Source organism: Protopterus annectens, chromosome 2.part1 (assembly GCF_019279795.1).
Source record: "Protopterus annectens isolate FY-2018-M chromosome 2.part1, PAN1.0, whole genome shotgun sequence".
In the NCBI taxonomy this organism is placed as follows: domain Eukaryota; kingdom Metazoa; phylum Chordata; order Ceratodontiformes; family Protopteridae; genus Protopterus; species Protopterus annectens.
The window spans coordinates 1417330378-1417355737 of NC_056729.1; the positions used below are offsets into that span (position 1 = coordinate 1417330378).

The 25360-nt window shown below is 42.5% G+C and overlaps 1 protein-coding gene across 3 annotated transcripts in view; it reads left to right on the plus strand.

Moving 5' to 3' along the window:
* Positions 1 to 25360, plus strand: part of MDM1 (Mdm1 nuclear protein) — a 1807772-nt gene that overhangs the window by 1520539 nt on the left and 261873 nt on the right. For all 3 annotated transcript variants that reach the window (XM_044062890.1, XM_044062891.1, XM_044062892.1), the window contains one exon: positions 6220 to 6291. In XM_044062890.1, the coding sequence (XP_043918825.1) occupies positions 6220 to 6291 (72 nt within the window). The remainder of the gene's footprint in view (positions 1 to 6219; positions 6292 to 25360) is intronic.

Below are 25360 nucleotides of genomic sequence, written 5' to 3' on the forward strand. Positions count from 1 at the left end.
AAAGTCGAAAACTGGCTTGCCAACCATCTCCTGATCTTAAATCCAAACAAAACCAAGTTACTTCTCTTCTACCCAACCAATAGATCTCCGACTGAAAACTTCACTATAAAATCCAGTAATGGGACCATCATCTCCCCAGACACCTATACAAAGCTATTAGGAGTAAACATTGACAATAAACTCAGATTTGATATACATATCAACCAAGCCATTAAGTCAGTCAACAAGAAACTTGGGACCCTATATAGAATTAAAGCCTTCCTTACCCGAATGCCATGGCAGCCACAGCCCGTTCACACCTTCTCTCTACCCTACTATATGCCTCTCCTGTCCTCACTCACCTTAACAAATCTGATCTGGCCAAGCTCTCATCCTGCTATAATCACATTGCCAGGTTCGTTGCAGGCCTACCCTACAGAACACACCACTGTACTAACCTGAAAAGCTTGGATGGATAGAATTCCCACACCTTCTTCACCAGTCCCAACTCATAGAGGCCTTCAAAATCCTTAAACAACCTGAGAATACCCCAGCACTAAAAACTTAATGACTCCCTACTCCAATCTAAACTGCCTTCGCTCAGCAAACAGACTCCTTGTCCAAACAACTAAATCTCTCAACCTAGGTGGTGACGCCATTTGCCAACACCACTGGTAAAATATGGAACTCTCTCCCAAATAACATCATGCTTGCAACTTCTCTAAGTCAATTCAAAATAGTCTAAAACTCCACTTCAAGTCACACTGGCTATGTCCTTGCTCAAACCCAGACTAGCTCTGTGCCATTAACTAAAACATAAACAACTAGCTAAGATGATAAGTACTTTGTATACTGTGATAAAGAAATATGTATCCTGTCTAACTCTATGTCATTATACTGCCTACCATCCTTGCTAATATGTTATTAATGTTACATTTGTAGTAATCTCAGAAATAGTAATGGCAGTCTTGTACTTGTATGTAAATAGCCTATGTTTTTGTTAAGTTCTTTCAGCTCATTTACTGTACCTAATTATCAATGTAACTGTGTTGGAGCTTTTCTCCCTGGGCCTCCGCTGAAAAAGGACATGTATCCAGTCGGACCATCCTGGTTAACAAATGTAAAATAAGATAAATAAATAATATTTGCTCTGAGAGTGTTGGGGAAATAGAGAAGGTCAGAAGGAGTTGCATTGTGTCTTTGTGGACTTAGAGAAAGCATATGACAGGGTGCCTACAGAGAAGTTGTGGTATTGTATGAGGAAGTCGGGAGTGGCAGAGAAGTATGTAAGAGTGGTACAGGATATGTACGAGGGTAGTGTGACATTGGTGAGGACTGCGGTGGGAGTGACAGATATGTTTAAGGTGGAGGTGGGATTACATCAAGGATCAGCTCTGAGCCCTTTCTTATTTGCAGTGGTGATGGACAGGTTGACAGATGAGATCCGACAGGAGGCCCCGTGGACTATGATGTCTGCAGATGACAGTGTGATATGTAGTGAGAGTAGGGATCAGGTTGAGAAGACCCTGGAGAGGTGGAGATATGCTTTAGAGAGGAGAGAATGAAGGTCAGCAGGGCTAAAACAGAATATGTGTGTAAATGTGAGGGAGGGTAGAGGAATGGTGAGGATGCAGGGAGTAGAGTTGGTAAAGGTGGGTGAGTTTAAGTACTTGGGATCAGCAGTTCATAGTAATGATGAGTGTGGAAGAGAGGTGAAGAAGAGAGTACAGGCAGGGCAGAATGGGTGGAGAAGAGTGTCAGGAGTGATTTGTGACGGACTGGTACCAGTAAGAGTGAAAGGGAAGGTCAACAAGAGGGTAGTGAGACCAGCTATGTTATATGGGTTGGAGACGGTGGCATTGATGAAAAGGCAGAAGTCAGGGCTGGATGTGGCAGAGTTAAAGATGTTAAGATTTGCACTGGGTGTGACTAGGATGGACAGGATTAGGAATCAGTATATTAGAGGGTCAGCTCAGGTTGGACAGTTTGGAGACAAAGCAAGAGAGGCAAGATTGCGTTGGTTTGGACATGTGCTGAGGAGGGATGCTGGGTATCATTTTTTTTCAGTACTATGAAGGAAATTATTAATTACAGATAGGCAACATAGAATGGTAGAGTAGAGAAGTATAGAGAGAGCAAGAAGGGAATGAGATGTCAGTCAGGGTTAAAGCAGGTTCAAAGCCAGTGAGTTTTAAAATATTCTTTAAGATGTTTTTTAAAAAGAAGAGTGGAAGCAAGGGTGGAAAGTTCAGTAGGAAGCTGGTTCCAGTTTTTACCTACTGTGTTGGTGAAAAGTGAGTCCCCAGCTTTGTTTTTTGATTTAATAGTGGAAACTAGAAGCTTATTAGCTGAGCGTAGTGTTGCAAGATTTTTGTAGGGTGTAATCAGATTAGTGAGGATAGGGGTATTATTAGGGTGGTAAACGATCTTTTGGGTGATAACAAGTTTTTGACAAAGTAGTTGGTTCTGCAGTTCTAGCCATCCCAGTTGTTTGAGGTTGAGACAATGGTGAGTTCTAAAGGAGGTGCCAGTGGCAAATCTGGCTATGTTATTGTAACTGGTGGAAAGTTTGGTGAGGTTGTTTTTAGATAGATTGGTATATATTGCAGAAGCATAGAACAGGGTAGAGATAAGGTGGGTCTGGGCAATAGTCATTCTGGCTGAAGGGGTAAGGAAGGGTTTGATTCTGTAAAGGGTGCCTAGTTTTTTGTTGACAGACTTTATTGTAGAATTAATGTGGTCATCATAGCTAAGGTTGTTATCAATTGTTACTCCTAGTAGACGGGTTGTAGTGTCTGGGGATATGTTAGTTGCATTGTTAGAGGTTAGTGTGAAGTGCAGTTAAGGTGACATGAGTAGGAGCAAAGAGCAATAATTTTGTTTTTTTGGGGGTTCAGGAGGAGGCAGTGTTGCATGAACCAATTTTCCACACTGTTAAATACTGTTTGGGTGAGGGACTAGAGAGAGGTTATGGACTTGGCTGAACAAATTAAAGTAGAGTCATCTTCAAATTGTATGCAGGTGGCTTGAGGAATTTTGGTATGTAGATCGTTAATAAACAATGAAAAGAGTAGAGGTCCTAAAATAGAGCCTTGGGGTACTCCAATATTCACTGGGAGGGATGTAGAAAGATTATTATCCCAAAGTACTGCTTGCTGTCTGTTTTCCAGATAGGATTTAAACCATTGTAATGCTTATGGATCAAGTGATTGGGCTTTTAGTATGTCTATAAGCATATCAAAGGCTTTTGAAAGGTCAATAAGTAGTGCAGAGGGGAAACATATTGGGAAAAGGATGCTAAGGGTGGAGCTGCCAGTTAAGAGGAAAAGAGGAGGCCTAAGATAAGGTTTATGGATGTGGTGAGAGAGGACATGCAGGTGGTTGATGTGAAAGAGCATGATGCAGAGGACAGGAAGAAATGGAAACAGATGATCTGATGTGGCGACCCCTAACGGGAACAGCCGAAAGAAGATGATGATTATTTTGTACCTAATAGAAGCAGAAAAGGACATCTCAGTGTTGTGGAAAATTCTGAGACAGTTCCAAGTTTTTTTTAGGTATAAAATTAATGAAGATAAAACAAAGTTTATAGCTGTAAATTATGTGCCCACACATGAATTGGTTCATCAATATGCATATTTTTGGAGACATGATAAAATTAATTAGGAGTATGAGTTAAAAAGGCTTATTTTTATGGCAGCTAAGGATATGTGGGAAGAGACTAAACAAAAGATAATACAAAAACTGAGAAACTGGAAACTCTTGCCTATGGGTATAGCTAGCAAAATACAAGCAGTAAAAATGTTTTTATTCCCTTTAGTTTTATACACAGGTCAAGCATATTTTTATCAAACAGAGAAGTCTTGGATAGTAATTAATAAAACAGTTAGCCCATTTGTTCCAGAAGGACAGGAGCCAGGCACTCCTGGGATAGGTGAGTCATATGGCCATTTGTTCTTGCCTAGGAATTCTCATCCAATCAGTGTTAATTGTTGAGAGTCAGGTGGTAGGGAGCAGGCCAGCTTGCTGCTCCTGGAGGAGGGTGGAGGGGTAATGGCTAACCTTCTGTGTCTGAAAGTACTCCTCCCTCCACTTTGGCTGCTCCTTCTAGCCCACAGTTGCAAACTCCAAAGGGGAAGTGTGCTCCTGCATGTCATTTTCCCTGTACTGTTCAGTGTGATTGCAGTGTGGTAGAATAGGCTCAGGTGGCTTGTAACTCTACTGAGCAGGCACCTAATGCTTCTAGAAGGATGAGCCACCTTCGCTGGCCAGCTTTTACAAGTGCCAGAGCTGCTAGACAAACTCGGGTTTCCAGCAGCATAGTCAGAATATTATCCCTCTTTGCCATGGACGTGGTCCAAATTACTGAAGATCTTGGGGGGGCAGGGACATTGTTATGTTTTATGCAGTTCCAGGAGTAATATGCCATAAATAAAGGGGACTGGCTGTTCTCATGGGCTTGATTAAGATTAAGAAGGTAGAAAAGTACAGAGAAGAAAGTGGGCATGTAAATGGGAAGTAGGTCAGATGACTGTCAAGGATACTTGGACATGAAAGGAAAAGATAGGATTGGAGGACCTTATAGAGGCTTGGATGTTAAGATGGCAGTTGAAGACATGGACATATTAAAGCAATAGTGGATTGTTGAGGATGTACAATGGTGAGGGGAGACTGGGAGGAAGTTTAGAAAACTGTACTGGTGTTGAGACAGTTAAGACCAGTTGGAGACACATAGGTGGTACAGGACACCATTAAAAGCTTTAAAGAAGGATGGGGTGGGGGGCTGTGTCAAAATGTTGGAGATGTGGGGCTGAAATTGCAGACCAGTAATGTATGTGGTAGGAGTGAAAAGCAGTGCAACTCATCTGGGACCAACCAAGGTGAGTTTAGAGCAGTATTTTTGACATATCTATTCCCAATGGTAAGGAGTATGTTTGGTGTAAACTTGGTAGGGGTGGAAATGGGAAGAGAGAGTGTAGCCACAGCTAGTGGCAGGAGAGGTGAAATGGATGATTGCTAGAGCTTGGGAAAGTCTAGAATATACAGTGTATGGAATCTGAGGTGGATGACGAAGATGTGTGTGAGGGAGTAATATAGATTTGGTTCAAAGGAAGGTAGGAATATTAGAGTGAAGGTGGAGAATATTATAGGTCAGTGATGAAGACAGGAATGTTAACAAGTTAGATAGGGATCATAATATTAAATGTTGGGGGAGGCAGATGGAAAATTGTAAGAAGTGAATAACAGAAGGTAAATTGGATGGTCTGAGATTATCCAAGCTAGTGATTGGACTGGATTATGAATTAGTAGCTCTTCGGGTGCATTGTTTATTTTTCTGCCTATGATCATAAATAGTAGTAATAGCAATAAAGAGAAAAAACAAACCAGTGTAGTTTAAAGTTAAAGTAAGAGGAATAACCTTATTATTTCAGTTCCCTTTGTGTTTCTTTTTGGCTAAAACCAAAATCTGCTACCTAATCTTCTGTTGAGCACAAGTAATGAGAGTAAGGCGACAAGCAAGATCAATAAGCAAATGTAATTGAAAATTAACATTGCAGTTCAAAGTACAAAGTACTACATACCAAGGATGAGGTACACCTGTTTATAAGCACAAAGAGCAGCACTCACTATCTTACTAAATGTGGGCCGATAAGGCAGGCAGTCCTGTAAGGAAAAATCTCCGGTACTGGCAGTTGATGCAGAGGATTAAAGAGCTGTTAAGCTATTTCCTGTGGTCCACTGGTCAAGGGTTTGATTCCCTCAACCTCCTTTACAAAACTGTGCAACTCTGAGCAAGTCACTTCACCAGAAAGTGCTCCCAGGCTGAGTCTGAAAAAGATCCATGGAGATCAGTGCTCTACCCCAGTAAGCAAAGACAAAAAAATAAAATAAATATTTTAGCTAAATGGTCTTTCTCTGACACAGACAGTAGTTTAGAGGTTGTTGACATCTTTCCGGGTACTGTTGCTTTAAAAGCAAGTCTGGCATATGCTTATAGGCATTATGTTTATTATTATTAGGTAATGTCACAGTTAAGTATTCTTTCTTTTAACGTAAGGATTTTCTGAAATGGTTCTTAACAATCAAGAATGTAATAGGCGTTGAAAAACAGGGGTTGTAAATGATATAGTCTTGATTTCTGTTCTTTACACAGTGTTGGGAAGGATAATAACTGAGCATATTTAACCATTGCTACTACTAATACTGTCTTCCCACCCTTTTGTTTTTTTACTCTAACAGAAAATGTTATTGGCCCAAGGCTCAGCTTTTACAGATCATCAGCTTCACAAGAAATAACCAGCAATGATGACGGTAACAGTTTGCAAATTGTTTCTCGTATAATCTGTGCCTTAACTGAGAATTCTTTCAAAGTTATTATTTATTCCACAGAAAATTACTGCTTCATTTGTATTTTTAAAGATGTTTAGTAGAAGAATAACTTTAAGTTTAGTATGGAAATATCCCTTCATAAATTGGTACTGAAGGAGAATTATTTTTATGAATTTTTTCAGAACTAGACTTAATATGTCGTGGATAGATTAGCATTAATTTTCTGCTAACAAAGGTGTAAAGTAAGCCTGCCAAAGCTGATGTTTCTTGCAGTTAATCTACTCCCCATTATAGTTATTTTTCTACAGTAAAACTAGTCCACATTATAGTTATTTTCCTAAAGAGAAACAGTACTGATTTAAGCAGAAAAAATGCAACACAGCAGACAGACTGTTTTTGGAGCATTTACCTGGGTCTTTGCTGGCTGGTGTTAACTCTTAACCTCTTAGAGCAGGAAATCTTGACAAAGCATAAAATAATGGGGGTACAAGGCCCCAAAAATAGTGACAGATTTTAAATATTTCTCATATAAACTTAGAAAGTTTCTAGAATAACAGGATTTGTGTTAGCACGCATGGTTTGAACCTCAGCTGTATGTCATTACTTAGTGACTTCAGTCCTCAGTGATTTGCCAAAAAACACAAATTTCATAAGGAACAGACCAAAAACATGATGCAAAAATATGGACAGTTAAGAAGTATGTTCATAGCTAGGTAGGTACTAGGCTATTGGCCCTAGGGCCTATATAAGCCTAGCCAAAGGTACCCTGGCTTTTGCCAGCCAAGAAAATTATTTTCTCGTGCCACTGTTGAGCAGAGCCACAGAAGTGATCACCGGGGTGAATTTCCTATCTCCCATCCAATCATCAAGATTTTTCTTGAAGAGTGCTAATGAGGAGCTTTGTTTGATATAGATAGGTAGTTTGTTCCAGAGTGTGGAATCTATCCCTCCAACATGTTCTGTTTATTGTGGTGACAAGGTTTAGGTACCTAAAGCATGTAGCTTGTAGGGATTGGGATTTCTTTAAGTGGAGCATGTCTAAAAGCTCTGGGTTTGACATAGCTTTGTGTGTTAGGCAGAGATCGCCTCTGAGTAGGTGATATGCGACAGAGTAAAGCTGCAGTTTTTTGAGACTGTCTGCGTAGGGCATCTGTTTGAGGCCGGTAATCCTCTTTGTGAGGTATTTCTGTGGCCTTTCCAGTTGTTGTAGATGTCTTGTGAGGTACATACCAAAAGAGGCATTGTACTCTATAATGGGTCTAATGAGTGACGAGTAGAGGGGAACAATGACCTCTTTTTTTCCTGGATGAGAAACCTTTTGTGATGAGGTGTGCCACATAGATGGATTTCCTGACTACTGTGGCAATGTGATTATCAAAGGAGAGACTACTGTCCACCTGTGTCCCAAGGTCTCTTATCACACTTTCGGTGTTAAGTAGACTACCGCCTATGTGATAGTTCATGGGTACAGAGTTTTTACCAAAAGGGATGACAATGCACTTTTTGGCATTGAGCATGAGGCCACGGCTTTGACACAAGGCATCTGTCTCAGCGAGGCCCTTTTGTAGGATGTCCACATCTTTTGGAGTTTTGATTATGGTTCCTAGTTTGCAGTCATCTGCGAATTTCGTTAGCCAAAGACCTTCTGTGTTGGCCTGTACTTCAGCGAAGTAGATACTAAACAGGAGGGGACCCAGGACTGAACCCTGTGGTACTCCACTTGTCACTGGTCTGAAGTTGGATTTGGAGTCTGCTGCTTTCACAGTGTGGGTTCTGTCAGTGAGCCAGTTGGCAACCCATCTTGTGACATAGGGATTTATACCTAGTTTAGTGAGTTTATCTATAATTCCAGAGTGGGGGATGGTGTTGAAAGCCTTGGCAAGATCTAGATAGGCTGTGTGAACCAACTTACCCTCATCTACGGCTTTGGTGACTGCTTCAAAGAAGGCTATCAAGTTTAGGAGACATGATCTGCCTTTTACAAACCCGAACTGGGTGGGGTCCTGAGTTTGGAGATTATTAATGTCATTGTTTATAAGCTCCATGATGATACATTCCATAACCTTGCAGACCAGGCTCGTTAGGCTAATGGGGCGGTAGTTTCTGGGGTCTGTGGTGGCTCCCCCTTTGTGGAATGGGATAACTGTCGCTGTGCGCCATTCAGTGGGCACATAGCCTGAGGTGAGGCTATGATTGAACATGGTACTTAGGTGGGGTGCCAGTTCGTTCTGTAGTTCATGTAGAACACAGCCTGGGATGTTGTCAGGTCCCATGAATGCTGTGTTCTTGGCTTTGGATAGTGTGTTTTTTACCTGTGCAGCCGTGATTACAGGAACTTTGCATTCTTCTGGTATAGAGATGGGCCCTTTAGGGGATGACAGGGGGTAAAGTTAGCACTGAACCTATCTGCCAGGATGTTGGCAATATCAGTTGGTTCTGTATATTTAGTGCCATTGTGCTGCAACTCGGAGCAGATCTGAGTGTTGCCATTGAGATGCTTGACATCGCTATAGAATGCTTTGTGGTTGTCTTTAGAGTCAGTGACGATTTTGTTTTCATAACTAGCTTTGGAGGATTTTATGAGGGATCTCAGCTTCTTACTGAGGCTGACCAGGGAGTTTCTCCAATCATGGAATTTTACTCTTTTTTGCAACAGTTTCTTTCTTCTGTTGTAGAGTTTGTTCATGGCAGGGCACCACCAGATTGGCTTCCTTTTTTTTGGAGGATAGCATATTGGTTCTGTTAGGGATTGCACGATCCATGCACATATGTAAGTGCTTATAAATTGCATTTGTGTAGGATTCAGCAGTCATACCTCTATTGTCTGTTAGCATGGGTGTCGTGAAGTTTGCCACTTCTGTCTTAAGAAGTGTGAAGTTGGCTTTGGAGAATTTTTTTACTGCGGTTTCCCTAATGGGGGGGGGGGTGTGGATGTCTAGGGTGATTAGCTTGTGGTCGGATCTGACCAACAAGGAATTGACCTCTGGTGTGGAGCACCGGTTGCCCATGTTGGTAATAACCAGGTCTAGGATATTGCTGCCCCTGGTGGGGGTGTGGATAAGTTGATCCATGGCATTGGAATTTATGCATTCCAGAAAACGTTGAGCACAAGAGTTGGTACATTAGTAGTTTTCCCAGTTAATGGTGGGGTAGTTGAAATCACCCATTATTAGGGTGTTAGGTTGTACCCTAATATTTTCCAGTGTATTAAGAAATGAGGAGTAGGAATCCTGGGGCATGGTGGGGGATCTGTAGCAAGCTATAATTTGGATTGCAGTCTTGCCCAGAGTTAGTTGCACTTGGATAATCTCGGATGCATTATGCTGAGCAACTAGCCTGGAGGTGTGGATATCCTTAATGAATATGGACATGCCTCCGCCTTTAGTGTTTTGATCCAGATTAGGTGGCCGAAAGGTGTGGTATGAATTATAGCCTGGTAATGCAGGGGTACTCTCTGGAGCCTTGAACCAGGTCTCTGTCACTGCACAGATGTCGATGTTCTCCATTTTAAGGAGTGCCTTGAGTGAGTGCATTTTGAGGTTTAGACTTCTAGCATTGAGTAGCAATACCCTCAGATTCTTCTTGCCTGTACCTGTTAGGGTGGTGAATTTGTCATTTGAACCTTGCCTAAAAAAGGCACTATAGGGGTGGCTAGAGCCTTAGCCACTATCCAGAATCCCAGGGGCAACAGGTGCAGGCTATCTCTGGCAAAGCATTGTGGTTTGTCGATCATGTCATCCCAGGCAGACAGATACTGGATCCCCTTAGAATGACACCAGAAACTTAGCCAATTGTTGAAGTCGATCATTTTGTCCTTGTACTGTGGTATTATTCTGGGTGATGGCAGGATGCCACTCAGGGCTAGGGTCATTCCTGCCTGGGCTACAAGATCAGACAGCTCTTCCATGTCCCTTTTCATGTAGTCCAAGGGAGGTACGTCTCAGGTCATTCACACCAACATGGACAATGACAGAGTCAAATTTGTACTTGTTGTGGAGTGACCTGAGTGCATGCGTTATGTGGCGGATCCTGGCACCCGACAGGCATCTGACAGTAACTTTCTTCTTGTTTAGCCTGGTGAGTGGAACATCAGTGTGCCTGACTATAGAGTCACCTATGACTAGATTGTTGGGTACGTTGTTATGCTTTATGGGCTGTGGTTGAGTGGCACACTGAGTTTGTGGGCTATGTGTCATTTGGGTTGTGTTGGGGGGGGGTGGAGGTTGCTTGTGTTTCTGCTTTGGAGGTCCCTGTTGCTTGGGCAGGTTTTTACTGAGAGCCTCTGTGAATGTAGGTGTGTGTTTTGTGTTTCTATGTGTGTGTTTTGGTGGTGTAGGTTTTGAGGGACTATGTGCTGAGTGTGGTGTGGTGCAAGTGTTTACCTTCTCCTCTTGACTGTCTAGTCCAGTCTTAGGTGAAGAGAGCTTTGCTTCCAGTTTGGCTATATAAGTGCATCTCTCACAGGTTGTAGTGTTGGGTGTTAGGAGGAGAGGGTTGTCTGTGTACATGAGGCAATTACTGCATTGCCCCAAGATGCCCAGATTCATCAGGTAGACAGTGGTTGGTGTGTGTTATGTGCTGACTTGTGCAAGGGGGCATATTGGTACAGTGTGCTGAAATTATGGGGCTGGGGTTCCACCTAACATCCTCAAAACTGAATTATGTGAATCACTAAAGGCCAAATCATAAAAAACAAGGAGTTCTAAATGCATATTCTCAGATAGTGATAGTACCTAGCTGAATATTATAGTAACAGTGGTAAACATGGTGAAGTGAATCAAAATGACATGTGCAACAGAGCATTTTCTAAGGGAGTAAACCCCCCATGCACACTTTTCACACCCCTTCTTAAGTATGATGGGCCAGATTCCTTGACATTGCGGGGTGTTAAGCAGAGCTGTCCAGTAAAAAGTAATCACTGACATGAAGTATATGTCATCAGTGGAGCAACACAAATCTTGTTCAGGATGGCTGCCCACTGTAGTCCCAAATCATCTTCTGCAGTTAATATGATTGTAAAGCATTTTATGTAAATGGCTCTCATTAAGTTTGCATGGTGGCACATGATAAAAGCTGATAAATGCAGTAGGCAGCAGATGCATTGGAGAATTATGGTGTTGTAAGCACTCAAGGAGACAACAGTTTGTAAAAATAGTTTATGACCATGTATTTTTCAGAGGAAACTTGATGCCTGTGCAACCTCTGGTGTAGACCAGAAACCTCACAGATGATTTTCTCAGACTTCAGGGAGCAGTGATGCCATCTCTAGCATCATTCCACAAGCTATTCCATAAGATAGGGACTTTGACAGACTATTATAAGGATAATGTGTTTTGATGCCACATGCAGCTGCCTAGTAGATCCTCCCACTCCATGTGTCTTACATGTGAATACAATCAGGGTTGACTTTTTGGGGAGTTGGGGGGCCCACTGAGAGAAGGATTACACCAGGAGTACCCGGAAGAAATAATCAAGGGAACTGTGAGTTGGTTGACCATGGAAGCCAGTAGAACAGCCAGAGGACTCTATGGTAGTGGAAGCGGAGAAATAAAAAAAAAAAATATTTTGAAATACGGGCCACTAAGTCTGAAGTCACATATGGGGGCCATACATGTTGCACAGATGCAGAAAAATAAAATCATGCTCCCATTGATCTTGAAAATATTAAGTTGAGGGGTTATGGTGGTGCAGCCTAATCACAGGGCAGTACGTGGTGGTTTGCCCTTGTACAAAAAAAATCTGAGTTATTTACCTTTTATTTTAATGGTGATTTGAGTCTTTTTTGAGCTTATAATTTATTTATAATTTGGGTATATGAGCATTTAATCTCTGACTCTCCAGACAGACCTTGCATGATGTGTCAGTGCTCTCCTCCAAACCCTTCTATTTCTCTGCTGCTCATACAAAAGAAAAATCATGTCATCTTTGTTATTTATTCCCTGGGCAGGAAATTCTTTACCATCAAAAAAATGTAGATTACCAGCCCTCAGCAGTGCCCTGTACCAGCATAGGGTGGCAAGCTACTGAAGGTGGTGAAGAATTATTGCACTGCTGGAAGTTAGTCACTCCTCCGAAAATATTGCTACCTCTTTCAACGATCACTTCACAAACCGCACTATCACTAGCTAGACAACACAACCAAACCCATAAATCCACACCATCAACTACAACTAACAATCTCCCCACTAGCTTCTCTTTCTCTCCTGTTCCTACCTCCAAAATAAAACAACTATTAACTAAACTTTAAACCATGAGATTAGCAGCAGACAACCTCCCAAGTGAATACCTTCAACTTGCAGCTGACGCTCTAGCCTACCCCGTATCACTCTTGATTAACAGATCTCTGTCAGAAAGTTATGTTCCCACACTATGGAAAGTGTCACACATAATTCCCCTACACAAAGGAGGCCCCTTCACAGATCTAACCAATTACCGCCCCATAGCTTTTTTCTCACCACTCTCCAAAATACTAGAGAGATGCATTCATTCTCAAGTCTCATATCACCTCCTTGCTAACAACCTCCTCCCCAACACACAACACGGTTTCTGACCTAACCATAGCACCACCACCACCTTACTCTTTTTCTAACACTATCCTACAAAATAAAAATGCAGGTTATCTCTCCTCAGCTACCTTCCTAGACCTCTCTAAAGCTCTCAGCATGGTCCCACACAAACAACTCATCTCTCTTCTCAATAATCTATCCTTCTTTCAACCAGTCATCATCTAGTTTCAGAGTTACCTACCTGACCGCCAACTAGCAGTTGTTTGGCAGGACAACCTCGCCCCCCAACTACCACTCTCCATAGGGGTTCCCCAAGGGTCCATCCTGGGACCCCTACTCTTCTCTATTTTCACCAATAATCTAGCCTCAGCCACAACACATGGCACACTCATACAATATGCAGATGACTCAACCATCATCTGCACAGCCCACGCCTTACCCGAACTGCAAAAAGTCACACAGGAAGCATTTTCTTCTATTGAAACTTGGTTATCCGGTGCTCAACTAATACTCAACCCAAACAAAACAAAATTACTAATCTTCCAACCCACCTAGCTTACCCTAGACAGCTGTCACTTTAATATCACAGCAAAAGACAACACCACCATCCATCCTACAGAACACACCACATTACTAGGAGTAGAAATAGACAATAAACTGAACTTTGACATTCACATTTCCATGACCATTAAAAAAAGTGCACAAAAACTAGGAGCATTATATAGAAATCAGCAACTACTTACCAAAGCAGCTAAAATTTCGGTAGCAAATTCTCATCTCATCTCTACCCTACTCTATGCCTCTCCAGTATTTACTAACCTTAGACAATGTGACCTAAATAAGCTAGAAACTTGCTACAACAAAATCGCCAAATCCACGCTTCCTACCGTACTCACCACTGTCTCTCACTAGCAGAACTGGGCTGGCTAGAGCTACCCCACCTCCTTCAATGGTACCAACTCACACTTGCCCACAAACTAATAAACCAATCACTAAAAGTCCCATCCCTCCAGAATCTACTCCAACCCTACATAACCACGAGTCCACTAAGATCCAGCCACAAAAACCTCCTACAGGTCACAAGAGCCAGTAACTCTGCTGGAGAAGCATTATTCTCCTGCACTATAGCCAAACTCTGGAACTCCCTGCCATCCTCAATTACCTCTAACTTCTTGCACCCACTTCAAATCCTTACTAAAATCACACCTAAAAACTTTCCAGATATGCCCTTGCACACCCCCCCCTCAAATACCATCCACTCCACCCACTCACTACCTCTCTCGGCCCCCTATAAACAACCTATTCTTAGCAAGCTTGGCTACTCATGTTCCCAGCTGCCTACTATATAATACTAACTTCTTGTACCAACAACTGCTAATGGCTGTTATGTACCTCAAAAACAGATTGTATCAATTGTTCACTGATGAATCTCAACTACAATTGTAACCATGTTTAGTATTTGTCACCATATTTTAAAACTGTACTATGTTCTACAGCTTTTTTACATCTGTTTTATTCTTGTCTTGCGTCCTTAGCTGGACTAATGTCTATATTTAAATGCTATGTTTTTTAACTATATAATGCAAGTATTACTTAATGTGGAGCTTTTCTCCCCGGGCCTCCCCTGAAAGCAGACCTGTGTCCAGTCAGACTCTCCCGGTCAACAAATGTAAATAAGTAAATAAATAATAAATAAAATAGTGGAATCCTATACTCTCCTTCCTGTCTACACCCAATGCTATGATTCTTGCCACTAACAGAAATCAGTGTAATTGTGGCTAGTTCCTAGCACTCTCCTCTACGAAGGAGAGCCACTGCTGATGCTTGTCCTTCCCGTCCTAGTTATCTACCAAGTTAGGCGCACCGTTGAACCAAGTCCTGGGGAAGAACCTCTGTACCAGTTGGCAGACTAGTAATTCATAGTTATATTACTCTGGCAGGTTGTTATGTTGCAGTATTTTTGTATGAGCAGATTTACACAAATATTTAATTAGTTGGCTATTAGTTGTTAATTAATTTATATCTGTTGACTGGAGTAGAACACTGATCCTACTGAGCCATATTCAGACAGCCTTAGCTCAAATAACAGACATTGGCCGAGTCATACAGACCTCTACTAACCCTTGCTTTTCTCTGTTTTCATTATTTTATTAATTTGTATTAAGAAAAAATGTTTCTCATTCATAGTGGCAAGACCATACCAGTCCTTCTTTTTCACTTTCTGTTTCTTTTAACAATACGTGAGTATGTAGGTTGGCGCATGCTCACGCGTGAGTGTGCATCTTTGTGCATTAAGAGGATCATTTCTACACAGGAAGTCAAACTTAAGAATTTATTGAGTATGTGAAGCAAGCTTTCACAAGCAGTCCTCTTACGCTTATGCCTACCTGTAATGGACTTAAACTGGCCATAAGTGTCCATTAATTTCATGCAGATATAGTATAAATGAAAGAGAATCTGTCTAACATCTAACATTTTGGTACTGCTAATGGAATTCTGACTGATAGAGCTCAGATGCCATGGAAACATGAAAGTTGTTAATATTCCTGTTCAAAACTAGCTTTAATATTTTCTGAAAGTAGATTGATTATCATATTTTGATTATCATATTTTGGAAATTAAAGAATATGTCATGAGCTTTCCTCACCAGGACTTAACTGGAAATGATTTACCACCCGGACATTCATGGTCAACAAGTACAACTAATTTAACTAATAACCATACTAAACTTTTCTCGCCTAATCTGATGTTTTTTCAACTTTCTACTAAAAATTACCCAAATAATGGTTATTATCCATAAAGAGAGTCAGTATTGATCTAAACAGAAAGTGCAGGACAGGGAGACATACAGTTTGAGCCATTTATGCATGTATTTCTATACAGGTGTGTATTTTATGCATGCTTGTGAAAGGGTGATAATCTGATTGTTTTATGGTGAGTAGCTTGACTACTTGAAAGAATGTTGGTTACCACACAGAAACAAGACTTCCTAAATTGAGACTCATTTTACTTATTTCAGCAACTGCATGCTCCAATCCTTACCTTTTTGTCTTTTCTGACTAGCCTTACTTTGCCATTAGCTCATCAACCCTAACTTTCAGCAGTACGCAAGGACTAGTAAAACCTCATTTTAATCTACCTCATGCATACCTATCATAAAACTTCACTCTGGGCAAAGGCACTCCATATGTACCATTCTGATCCACAGCAGTAACAGAAATGTTTCAGTGATCGGTGACTCAGTTGTGAGAAATAATGATTTATCACTCACAAAGCTGGGCAGGGAGAGGGTTACAGTGAGTTGTCTTTTAGGCACAAGGATCTCTAATATTACAAGAGCCCTAAGAACTGTAACTCCTGACAAATATGACTAGGATGTAACAGTGACAAATGTGGTAGTGAATGACTTGAGACGTAAAATCTGAAGACCGTGCATAGTGACACAGAATGTTCCATGCATTGTGCAAGTAAGACATTGGTCCCGAGTGGAATCCTTCCTTCACCTCAAATTATACTTAGATACAAAGAAAACATAATTGACTACAATAATTGGTTAAATATATGCTGTTATTCTAGGATCTAGTATATGTAAGCATGGGACAAGTTGCTCAACATTTTAGCTTGATTGACTAAGTATGGCATACACATCTCATTCCAAGGCTTCAGTATACTGCTTCCTAATGTCTTTTTTAGGACAAGTCCACTTGACAGACAGTCCAGTGTAACTTACTTACCAATTCTGAAATTTAATCATATTAAGGTGGCTCTTCTCAATGCAAGGAGTTTAAACAATAAATTGCCTAACCATGAGACACTACTGCATTTGGAAAACATCTGTGTCTGTTTCATTACTGAGGCTTTGATTAAATGTAAAGAAAGGATTACCTGTTTGCCAAGGTTTTGTGCTTTTCATGACTTTGGACCCAGTCGCAGTTATATTGGAGTCAAAATATATGTCTAAGAACACATTGCCTCCATGCAGATCCCTAGGGCCCCACAAACTGAACTTATTGATGAACAATCACTGTAGATAGTTGTAAAAAAATGCTTCAAGGAGATGACTATCATTCATCTACCCAAGAAACCACAGCCAACAACTCTGAATGACTACCGACCAGTTGCTTTAACATCAATGGTAATGAAGTGCCTGGAGAGACTTGTCAAAGATCATATAACCTCAGTCTTACCTGTGACACTGGACACGCTGCAGTTCACAAACAGGACAAACTGCAGTACAGGGGATGCCATCTCACTAGCTCTCCATGAAATACTGACCCACTTAGAAGGCAAAAACTGCTATGCAAGACTGCTATTGATCAATTTCAGTTCTCCCTTCAACACTGCCATCCCTCAGAGTCTGATATTGAAGCTACTTCAACTAGACATAGACTGTCATTTATGCAATTGGATTTTAAGCTTCCTTACTGAAAGGCCTCAAAAAATTTGTGTGGGAGATAACAGCTCCAGAAGTATCATCCTGAACACAAGAGTACCGCAGGGGTGCATCTTAAGCCCTCTCCTTTTCACTCTGCTGACACATGACTGCATGGCCAGACATGAGACGAATAGGATTATCAAATTCGCGGATGACACCATTGTTATAGGCATGGTCTAAGATGGAGAGGAAGAGGCCTACAGGAACGAGATTGATCAACTACTGGTCTGTGACAGCAACAATCTAGCACTGAGTGTCAGTAAGACAAAGGAGTTGATTATTGATTCAGAAGATCTCAAGTACCACACGAACCTCTAGTGATGAAAGGGATGACGGTGGAAAGGGTCAAGAGTGCAAAGTTCTTGGGTGTTCATATCACGGAGAACTTATCCTGGTCAGTCCATGTATCCAGTACAGTTAAAAAAGCACAGCAACACTTGCACTTTCTAAGGAAACTTAGAAGGGCAAAATTACCAAGCTCCATACTTCAGACCTTTTGTAGGGGCACCATTGAAAGTTTCCTGACCAACAGAATTACAGTCTGGTATGGGAGCTGTAACGGTCAGGATCAGAAGGCTCTCAAGAGAGTTGTAAGGTCAGCAGAAAGAATCATTGGCACTTCCCTTACACCTCTGGAAATGTACACAAATGCCGGTGGATCAACAAGGCCAGAAAGATTTCCAGTGATACAACGAATCTTGCCAATGATCTATACATGCACCTCTCCTCAGGCAAGAGATACAGAAGCCTGCATTGTAAGACCACCAGACTAAATAATAGTTTGTTTCTGCTCTCCATTAGACTGTTCAACTCTTGGGAAAAATGAACCATGATGCCTGTTACATAACTAGCCCATCAAGGGGCTTATTTTATGGATGTGCAATAACCAAGTGCAATACTAAGGTAGTTCACCTACACACTGAAGGACTGTAAAGTGCAATATACAAGCTGTGCAGTAATTCGGTGGAATCGTAGATATGCTGCTATTGTTTCAATTTTACTTTGATAATATTACCTTCATATTGTTCCTTGTCTTCTGTTCTGGGATGGGTATGGGTCATTGCTGTCCTACTTTACTTACTAATTGCCACTTATTCAATTTCTACTGTGATATTTTATTCATTTTTCTTTGTCTATATGTGCAACTGTTTCCTGCATTGAGAATGAAGCATTATAATTTCGTTCAGCTACACTGCTGTGTAGTTCTGAATGACAATAAAGTTTTCTTTGACTTTTGACTATGTCTGTAGTATCTCCATTTCCAGTGAAGTCTGACTATAAACTTGTGACCTTCTCCTTTAAACTACTAAAAGCCCCTACACAACAACACTACTAAATTTAAGGACCACAGACATGCCAAATGTTAACCTACTTTATGATGAAATTATCTAAACTGACTAATAACTGCACCACTACTAAGTCTGGTACAGCACCATGCTTCACTAAGAAGTTCTACGCCTATTTAGAAAAACACATAGCTTTAGTAGTCCCTACCAGAACCAAGTATCATGGGAAATTTGAAAACAAGCCACCGTAGTAGTCCCTCACCATAAATAAACTCCACAACAAAATAATGAAACTCCTTAAATGTAATTGTAATTTCAAAATCACTCTAATCAAGGATCTCATCAAAAAATATTACAACACACTGAAAACACTATCAAGTCCACTAAAAGAATCCATGAACTTAGGCTGGCCTCTGAAGCAGATATACATGTTCTTCGTGTTTCACTGTTGCAGTCATCACACTTGGGTTGTATGCCTGCAGGTATCCCTTAGTCGTCCCAAATACCAGAGACTTAGTATTTCTGCATCGGTTACTGTCGTTTCAGGACTGCCATCAGGTCATCAGGGATATAAAAACAGGCAGCCAACGACATTACATTAGCCTTTCTTGCCACGGAGTCCGAAGCAGAAGCAGTTTGCACGAGTGCCGGTCTGCCGCTACCTGAGTTTTCGTTTCCGAATTGAATCATCCTGAAGTCTTCTAAAGCTAAGTACCCCATTTGGGATCCTTTTTTCTTGCTCTAACTGATGTCAAAAAAAGTTAACAATTGTCTTGCCTGTGGAAAGCAAATACCACAACAAGATTTCCATTCTTACTGTGTCACCTGTTTAGTCGCAAACCACGACGTACCTCGCTGTCGGTTTAGTGCTTTGTTTAACACCCGAACTATTCATCGGGCCCTTATTGTCTCTAAATACTTTCGCTCTCAATCTTTGTATTCTGAAATGGCTTCGGTAAGCCATCCAACTACCGATCTTCTAAAAACACATAAGGATAAAGACAGAGACAGACCGCACAGGCCCAAAACTGCCGACGATGCTTCCGTTAGCTACTCGACAGTTCGCTGGTTCTCAGTGAGGCACTTTTGCAGCCCCTGATGCCCATTTCGATGGATTTGCAGGCCGTTACTAAGACCCATTTGGAATCCGGTATGCCACGAGACTTTTCTTTGACTATGGAACCTGAGGATGTCTCTACCTTAGATGGGTCCAGAGCTGCTGTGCAGGCACCGGCTTCCGAGGAAGTTTTTCGTGTTACCGATATTTGACACAAACTGACGACTTCTTTTGCGTCTTCAGTTCTGTCTAAAACGACTGAGTTTCTAAGGCCAAGAGTACGAGCTACTCCTAAAAAAAACGACGACCCAAACTCAAGCACCTGCTTTCTTGTCACAACATCAAATGCTTAAAATGGCAGAAGACCTAATTATGCTGATTTGGGGAAGCCAGCCTTCTCCTGCTAAGAGAAAAAGAGATCTGTCCCCAGCAGCTTTAACAGACCGAGTCCAACGACTCTGAGGTTTCTGAATATGAAGACATACCTTATTGATTCAGATGCAGAGGAATCCATTCCCTCTGCTTCCCCTCCTGAGGATTTTTCTTTTGGTGAAACCCTACATACTTTAAGAGAGAATTTCCACTGGGAATGCCAGGATTATCCTCAGTCCAAAAAGAGACTCAGAGAATTTTTAGATTTGCCACAACACAGACCTTTAGCAATCCCTCCAGATGTCCTTCAAGGATGCATCTGCAGTCCTTACATATGGGTTGTCCTGCCTCAGGCAGCCCTTCGGTCGGCCGGATTCCAAAGTCCGGGTCCGGCGTCGGCTGATGTCGCCCTTTCCCCAACGTCAGAGCGCCTGGGGTATAAAAGCGTCAGCCGACGCCATCTTCCTCAGTCTTTCTTGCCACGTGGTGCCCGAAGCAGAAGCAGTTCGCAAGTGCCGGTCGGCCAGCTCCTGTAACTTCAGCTACCGAAGACTTCAAAAGCTAAGTACCCCGTTGGGGACTCTTTCTTGCCTCAGCCAATGTCAGATCAAACGCTTAAAGTTAATAATTGCTTAACTTGTGGGAAACAAATACCTCATAAGGATTTCCATTCTTACTGCCTCCCCTGCCTAGGCCCAGACCACGACGTCTTGGCCTGTACAGCCTGTGCCTCCTTCAACCGACGCACTCTTAGGCGTCGGGCGGAGTTTGCAGAGGAATTTTTTGGGGCTAGTTACTGTTACAATATGTTGTCGGAGACTCCGACTTCTCTTTTAACCAAAAAACAGAAGGACAAGGACCGACACACGCGGACTGTGGTTTCGGCTGAAACCATGCCAAGGCCTACCGCGAGTGTCTCGGTCTCGGCTGAAACCAAGTCCTTGGTACTTCCGACCGTCGAAACCGCACAACCGACAACCTCGGCCCCGGAGGCCTCTTTTGAGTCGGTTATAGAATTTCCCTCAGAAACCGGTGTCCCGGAAACATACGACACCATTTCCTTAGACAAAACTACACCAGCACGTGGAGCAGCCAGGCCTCCTGCATCCATGTCCATAAAGGCATTCACTAGGGCTAAAGCTGCTAAACAGCCTAAATCTCTGCCTCCCAAGGCTGTTCCTCAGGGATCCACTACAGTTTCACAGATTTTAAGTTTAGCTGAGGACCTTATTTCCTTAATTAGGGGCTCTCAGCCACATCCGGACAGGGGCTCTCAACCTCCTCTAGACAAAAGGCCCAGGGTTGAGCCCACTGATCCCCAGTCCTCTGATGAGGCCTCTGATGGCTCTGCTGTTTCAGACTACCAGGAGGAGGCCTTTACGGCCTACGAGGATTCTGATGCAGAGGAATCTATTCCCTCTGCCTCCCCTCCTGAAGAGCTGTCCTTTGGGGAGACCCTTCACTCCATGAGAGAGCATTTCAAATGGCAGGGCCAGGAATTCTCTGATTCCAGGAAGAGATTAAGGACTTTTTTACATTTACCTCAGCATAGACCTTTGGCTATTCCTCCTGTTTTGAATGTCATTGATGATGTGTACTCTGAGTCTAGCATTTCCCCTGACTCCCTCCCTCCGGCTCCTGTCAAACCCGATAGGTACTACAGGGTCCCGGACTCACATCATTTCCTTTACAAGGCCCACTCTGCTGACCCAGAAACTATTTCCCAGGGCCCTAAAGGGGTTGCATCTGCCACTACTAAAAATCCACTCCCCTCTGAAAGAGAGTCCAGGGCTTTAGAGAGATGGGGTAAAAAAGTGTATACTGCTTCCACTCTTTCTATGAGGGCATTAAATTGCCAATTCTATATGATACAGTGCCAAGAGTATTTGTTAGATGAATTGCATAAAAAACTGTCTTCACCTGAACCCCTAGATCACAAGTCACTTCAGGATCTGGTACATAACTCCCAACAGGTTAGCAACCATTTCTTGCAGTGTGGTTATGATGCATTGGAAGCTTCATGTAGGTCAGCAATGACAGGTGCAGTCATACGTAGGCATGCTTGGCTGAAGGAACAAACTCTGCCAGATCATGTTAAAGCAAAGCTTCTGGATGCGCCACTGGAAAAGCAAAAGTTATTTGGCTCCACTGCTCAGGAGGTCTTAAAGAAATTTGAGGAAAAGACTAAATCTGTACAGACAGTCAAAGATTTTCTCCAGGTCCAACCACCAAGATTCAGCAGAAATTGGCCCTCTAAGAATTGGTCCTTTCCAAACACAGAGAGATTTCAAAGAGGCAAGAACAGGCGTGCCAGAGGTAGAGGGCAAGCTAGAGGCTCCTACAGAGGGCATCAATGGCAGCCTCCTAACCAGAGAGGTAGTTCAGGACCTACAACTGCTGCACAAGGACAGACTCAATGACTTTACCTTGACCCCGCCAACCAGGGCTCAATTGGAAGCACCTTTGGGCGGAAAGCTATCCTTATTCTCAAAAAATTGGCACAGTATTACAAGGGACAAATGGACACTGCAAATAATAGACAAAGGATACAGGTTCCATTTCCATACATTACCAAAAAGAAAAGGCATGCCAAACCTGCCACCGAATCAAAGGGCAGAGGCTTTTAAAACAAATTTCCAACCTATTGCAAATGAAAGCTATAGAAAAGGTTCCTCTCACAGAACAAGGCCAAGGATTTTATTCCAGACTATTCCTTGTCCCAAGAAAAGAAAAAAAATGGAGGCCTATTCTCGATTTCTCCGCACTGAATACTTATCTCATTGTGCCAAAATTCAAAATGCTGACCCTACAGCAGCTCCTTCCCATGCTGGGCAAGAGGTCTTGGCTGGTAACTCTAGACCTCAAGGAGGCATACCTGCATGTCCCTATCAGACAAAGTTGCAGAAGACACCTCAGATTTCTTGCAGGTTCAGAGCATTATCAATTCTCAGCATTGCCCTTTGGCTTATCTACTGCACCCAGACTATTCACGAAATGCCTGGCATCACTAATTGCACACTGCAGACTTCAGGGGATTCAAATATACCCATACCTGGACGACTGCCTTATACAAGCGGACAGCCAACAAACTTTGGTAAAACACTTGAATTATGCCATCCGCCTACTTCAGGCCTTGGGATATACAGTCAACATTCACAAATCAAGACTTGTTCCATCCCAAAGGATAATTTTTCTGGGTGCGAAACTAGATACAACCACCCAAATGGCTTTTCTCACAGAAGAAAAACAAAGACAACTACCGGATTATTTTGAAAATCAAACAAAACAAACTCAGCTCACTGCAAGGAAAATCCTGCAGGCCCTGGGTTACATGGCATCCTGCATTCTTCTGATTCCACAAGCAAGGCTGCATATGAGGAAACTACAATGGTACCTAAGGAGTTTATGGTCTCAGCACAGTCACAGCCTAGAAGCTTTGATACCACTCATTCCATGCCTTCAAAAGGAATTTCTGTGGTGGGCTCGAGCAAGCCAGTCAAACAGGGGTCTGCCCTTCAGCAAACCAATAATCAGCCAAACCATTACAACGGACGCTTCAGACCATGGATGGGGAGCACACATGGAGGGCAGATGCATTCAAGGTCTATGGTCACAGAAAGAATTGCGCATGCACATAAACCAAAAGGAAATGCTGGCGGCGATACATGCAATCGAGGCCTTCAAACACTTTCTGCATCAAGGCCACCTGCTAATAAGGACAGACAATACCACAGTTATGTGGTACATAAACAAGCAAGGAGGTACCCATTCCTACCCTCTTTGCAGGCTGGCAATGAATCTTTGGGAACTTTCCTAAAAATCAATATAGAGCTGCAATCCCAGTTTGTGCCAGGAAAAGACAATATACTGGCGGACAGCCTAAGCAGAAATACCATGGATCCACACGAATGGATGCTGCACCCAGACATCTTCCTTCAGATAACACAATCATGGGGGAGGCCGGACATAGATCTTTTTGCCTCCCACCACAACCATCAGCTGAAGAAATTCTGCTCAAGGACATACCACCCACAAGCATGGAAAGTGGACACCCTCTCTTTCAGCTGGAATACTCTAACAGTGTATGCATTCCCACCTCTTCCATTAATGACCAAGGTCTTACTGAAGATCAGGACAGAGCAGCCAAAAGTGATTCTGATAGCTCCGGACTGGCCAAGACAGCACTGGTACCCACTGTTAAGGAGCATGTCACTCACGTAACCGTGGTCTCTACCACAGTGGCCACTTCTTCTGACACAGCACAATTACAAAACTCTGCACTCCAGCCTGAAAACCTTGCAGCTGACAGCCTGGAGAATACCTTGACTCTTCACCAGGATAAGCTATCCAAGACAGTGAGGGATATCATCATGGAAGCTCGCCGGCCTTCCACAAGAAAGGCATATTCAGCAAAATGGAAAAGATTTTGCACTTGGAGCACCACAAAGGGCCTGGATGCGACAGTGATGAACATGGCACATATCCTGGAATACTTGGTAGAACTGCTCCACAATGGCCTTTCTTACTCTTCCATAAAATTCATGCTTCAGCAATTTCAGCAGAATACAACACTGATCCACCTGTCTTCTCTCATCCTCTCCCAAGGCAGTTTCTAAGGGGAATTAAAAACATCAATCCTTCAAGGAAACCACCAGTGCCTACATGGGACCTTAACTTCATGTTAGAAAAATTAACTCTACCTCCCTTTGAACCAGCAGCATCTTCAGAACTACAGTTCCTGTCTTGGAAGACTGCCTTCCTTCTGGCCATAACCTCAGCAAGAAGAGTATCTGAGTTGCAGGCCCTCATGGCAGTACAACCATTTCTTATTTTTCATCAGGACAGAGTCTCATTGAGAACCAATCCTTCATTCATGCCAAAGGTGGTATCCAGGGTCTCACTGAACCAAGCTATTAACCTGCCTACCTTCTTTCCAAATCCACAAAACAAAGGTGAGAAACTTCTGCATACCCTGGACATTCACAGACAGATGTTCTTCATCTCACATTGCTGCAGTCCTTACATATGGGTAGTCCACTGTCCTCGGTCGGCCCGAATACCAAAGTATTAGGCTGACGTCGGTCATGGGCGCTCAGATCTGACATCAGAGCATCAGGGTATAAAAGCGCATGACCGACGTCATATCCTCAGTCTTTTTTGCCGCATGGTCCGATGCAGAAGCAGCGTTGCAAGTGCCGTTCGGCGTTCTGAAATTTTCGTATTCTGAGTTTCAGACCGAAACCAAGTTGGGCTAAGTACCCCGTTGGGAATATTTTGTTTTTCTTGCCTCAGTTAATTCCGGATGTCAGAAAAAGTGAATAATTGTATTTCTTGTGGGAAACAGATACCGCATAGGGATTATCACTCTCTTTGTATTCCTTGTTTGGGACCTGAG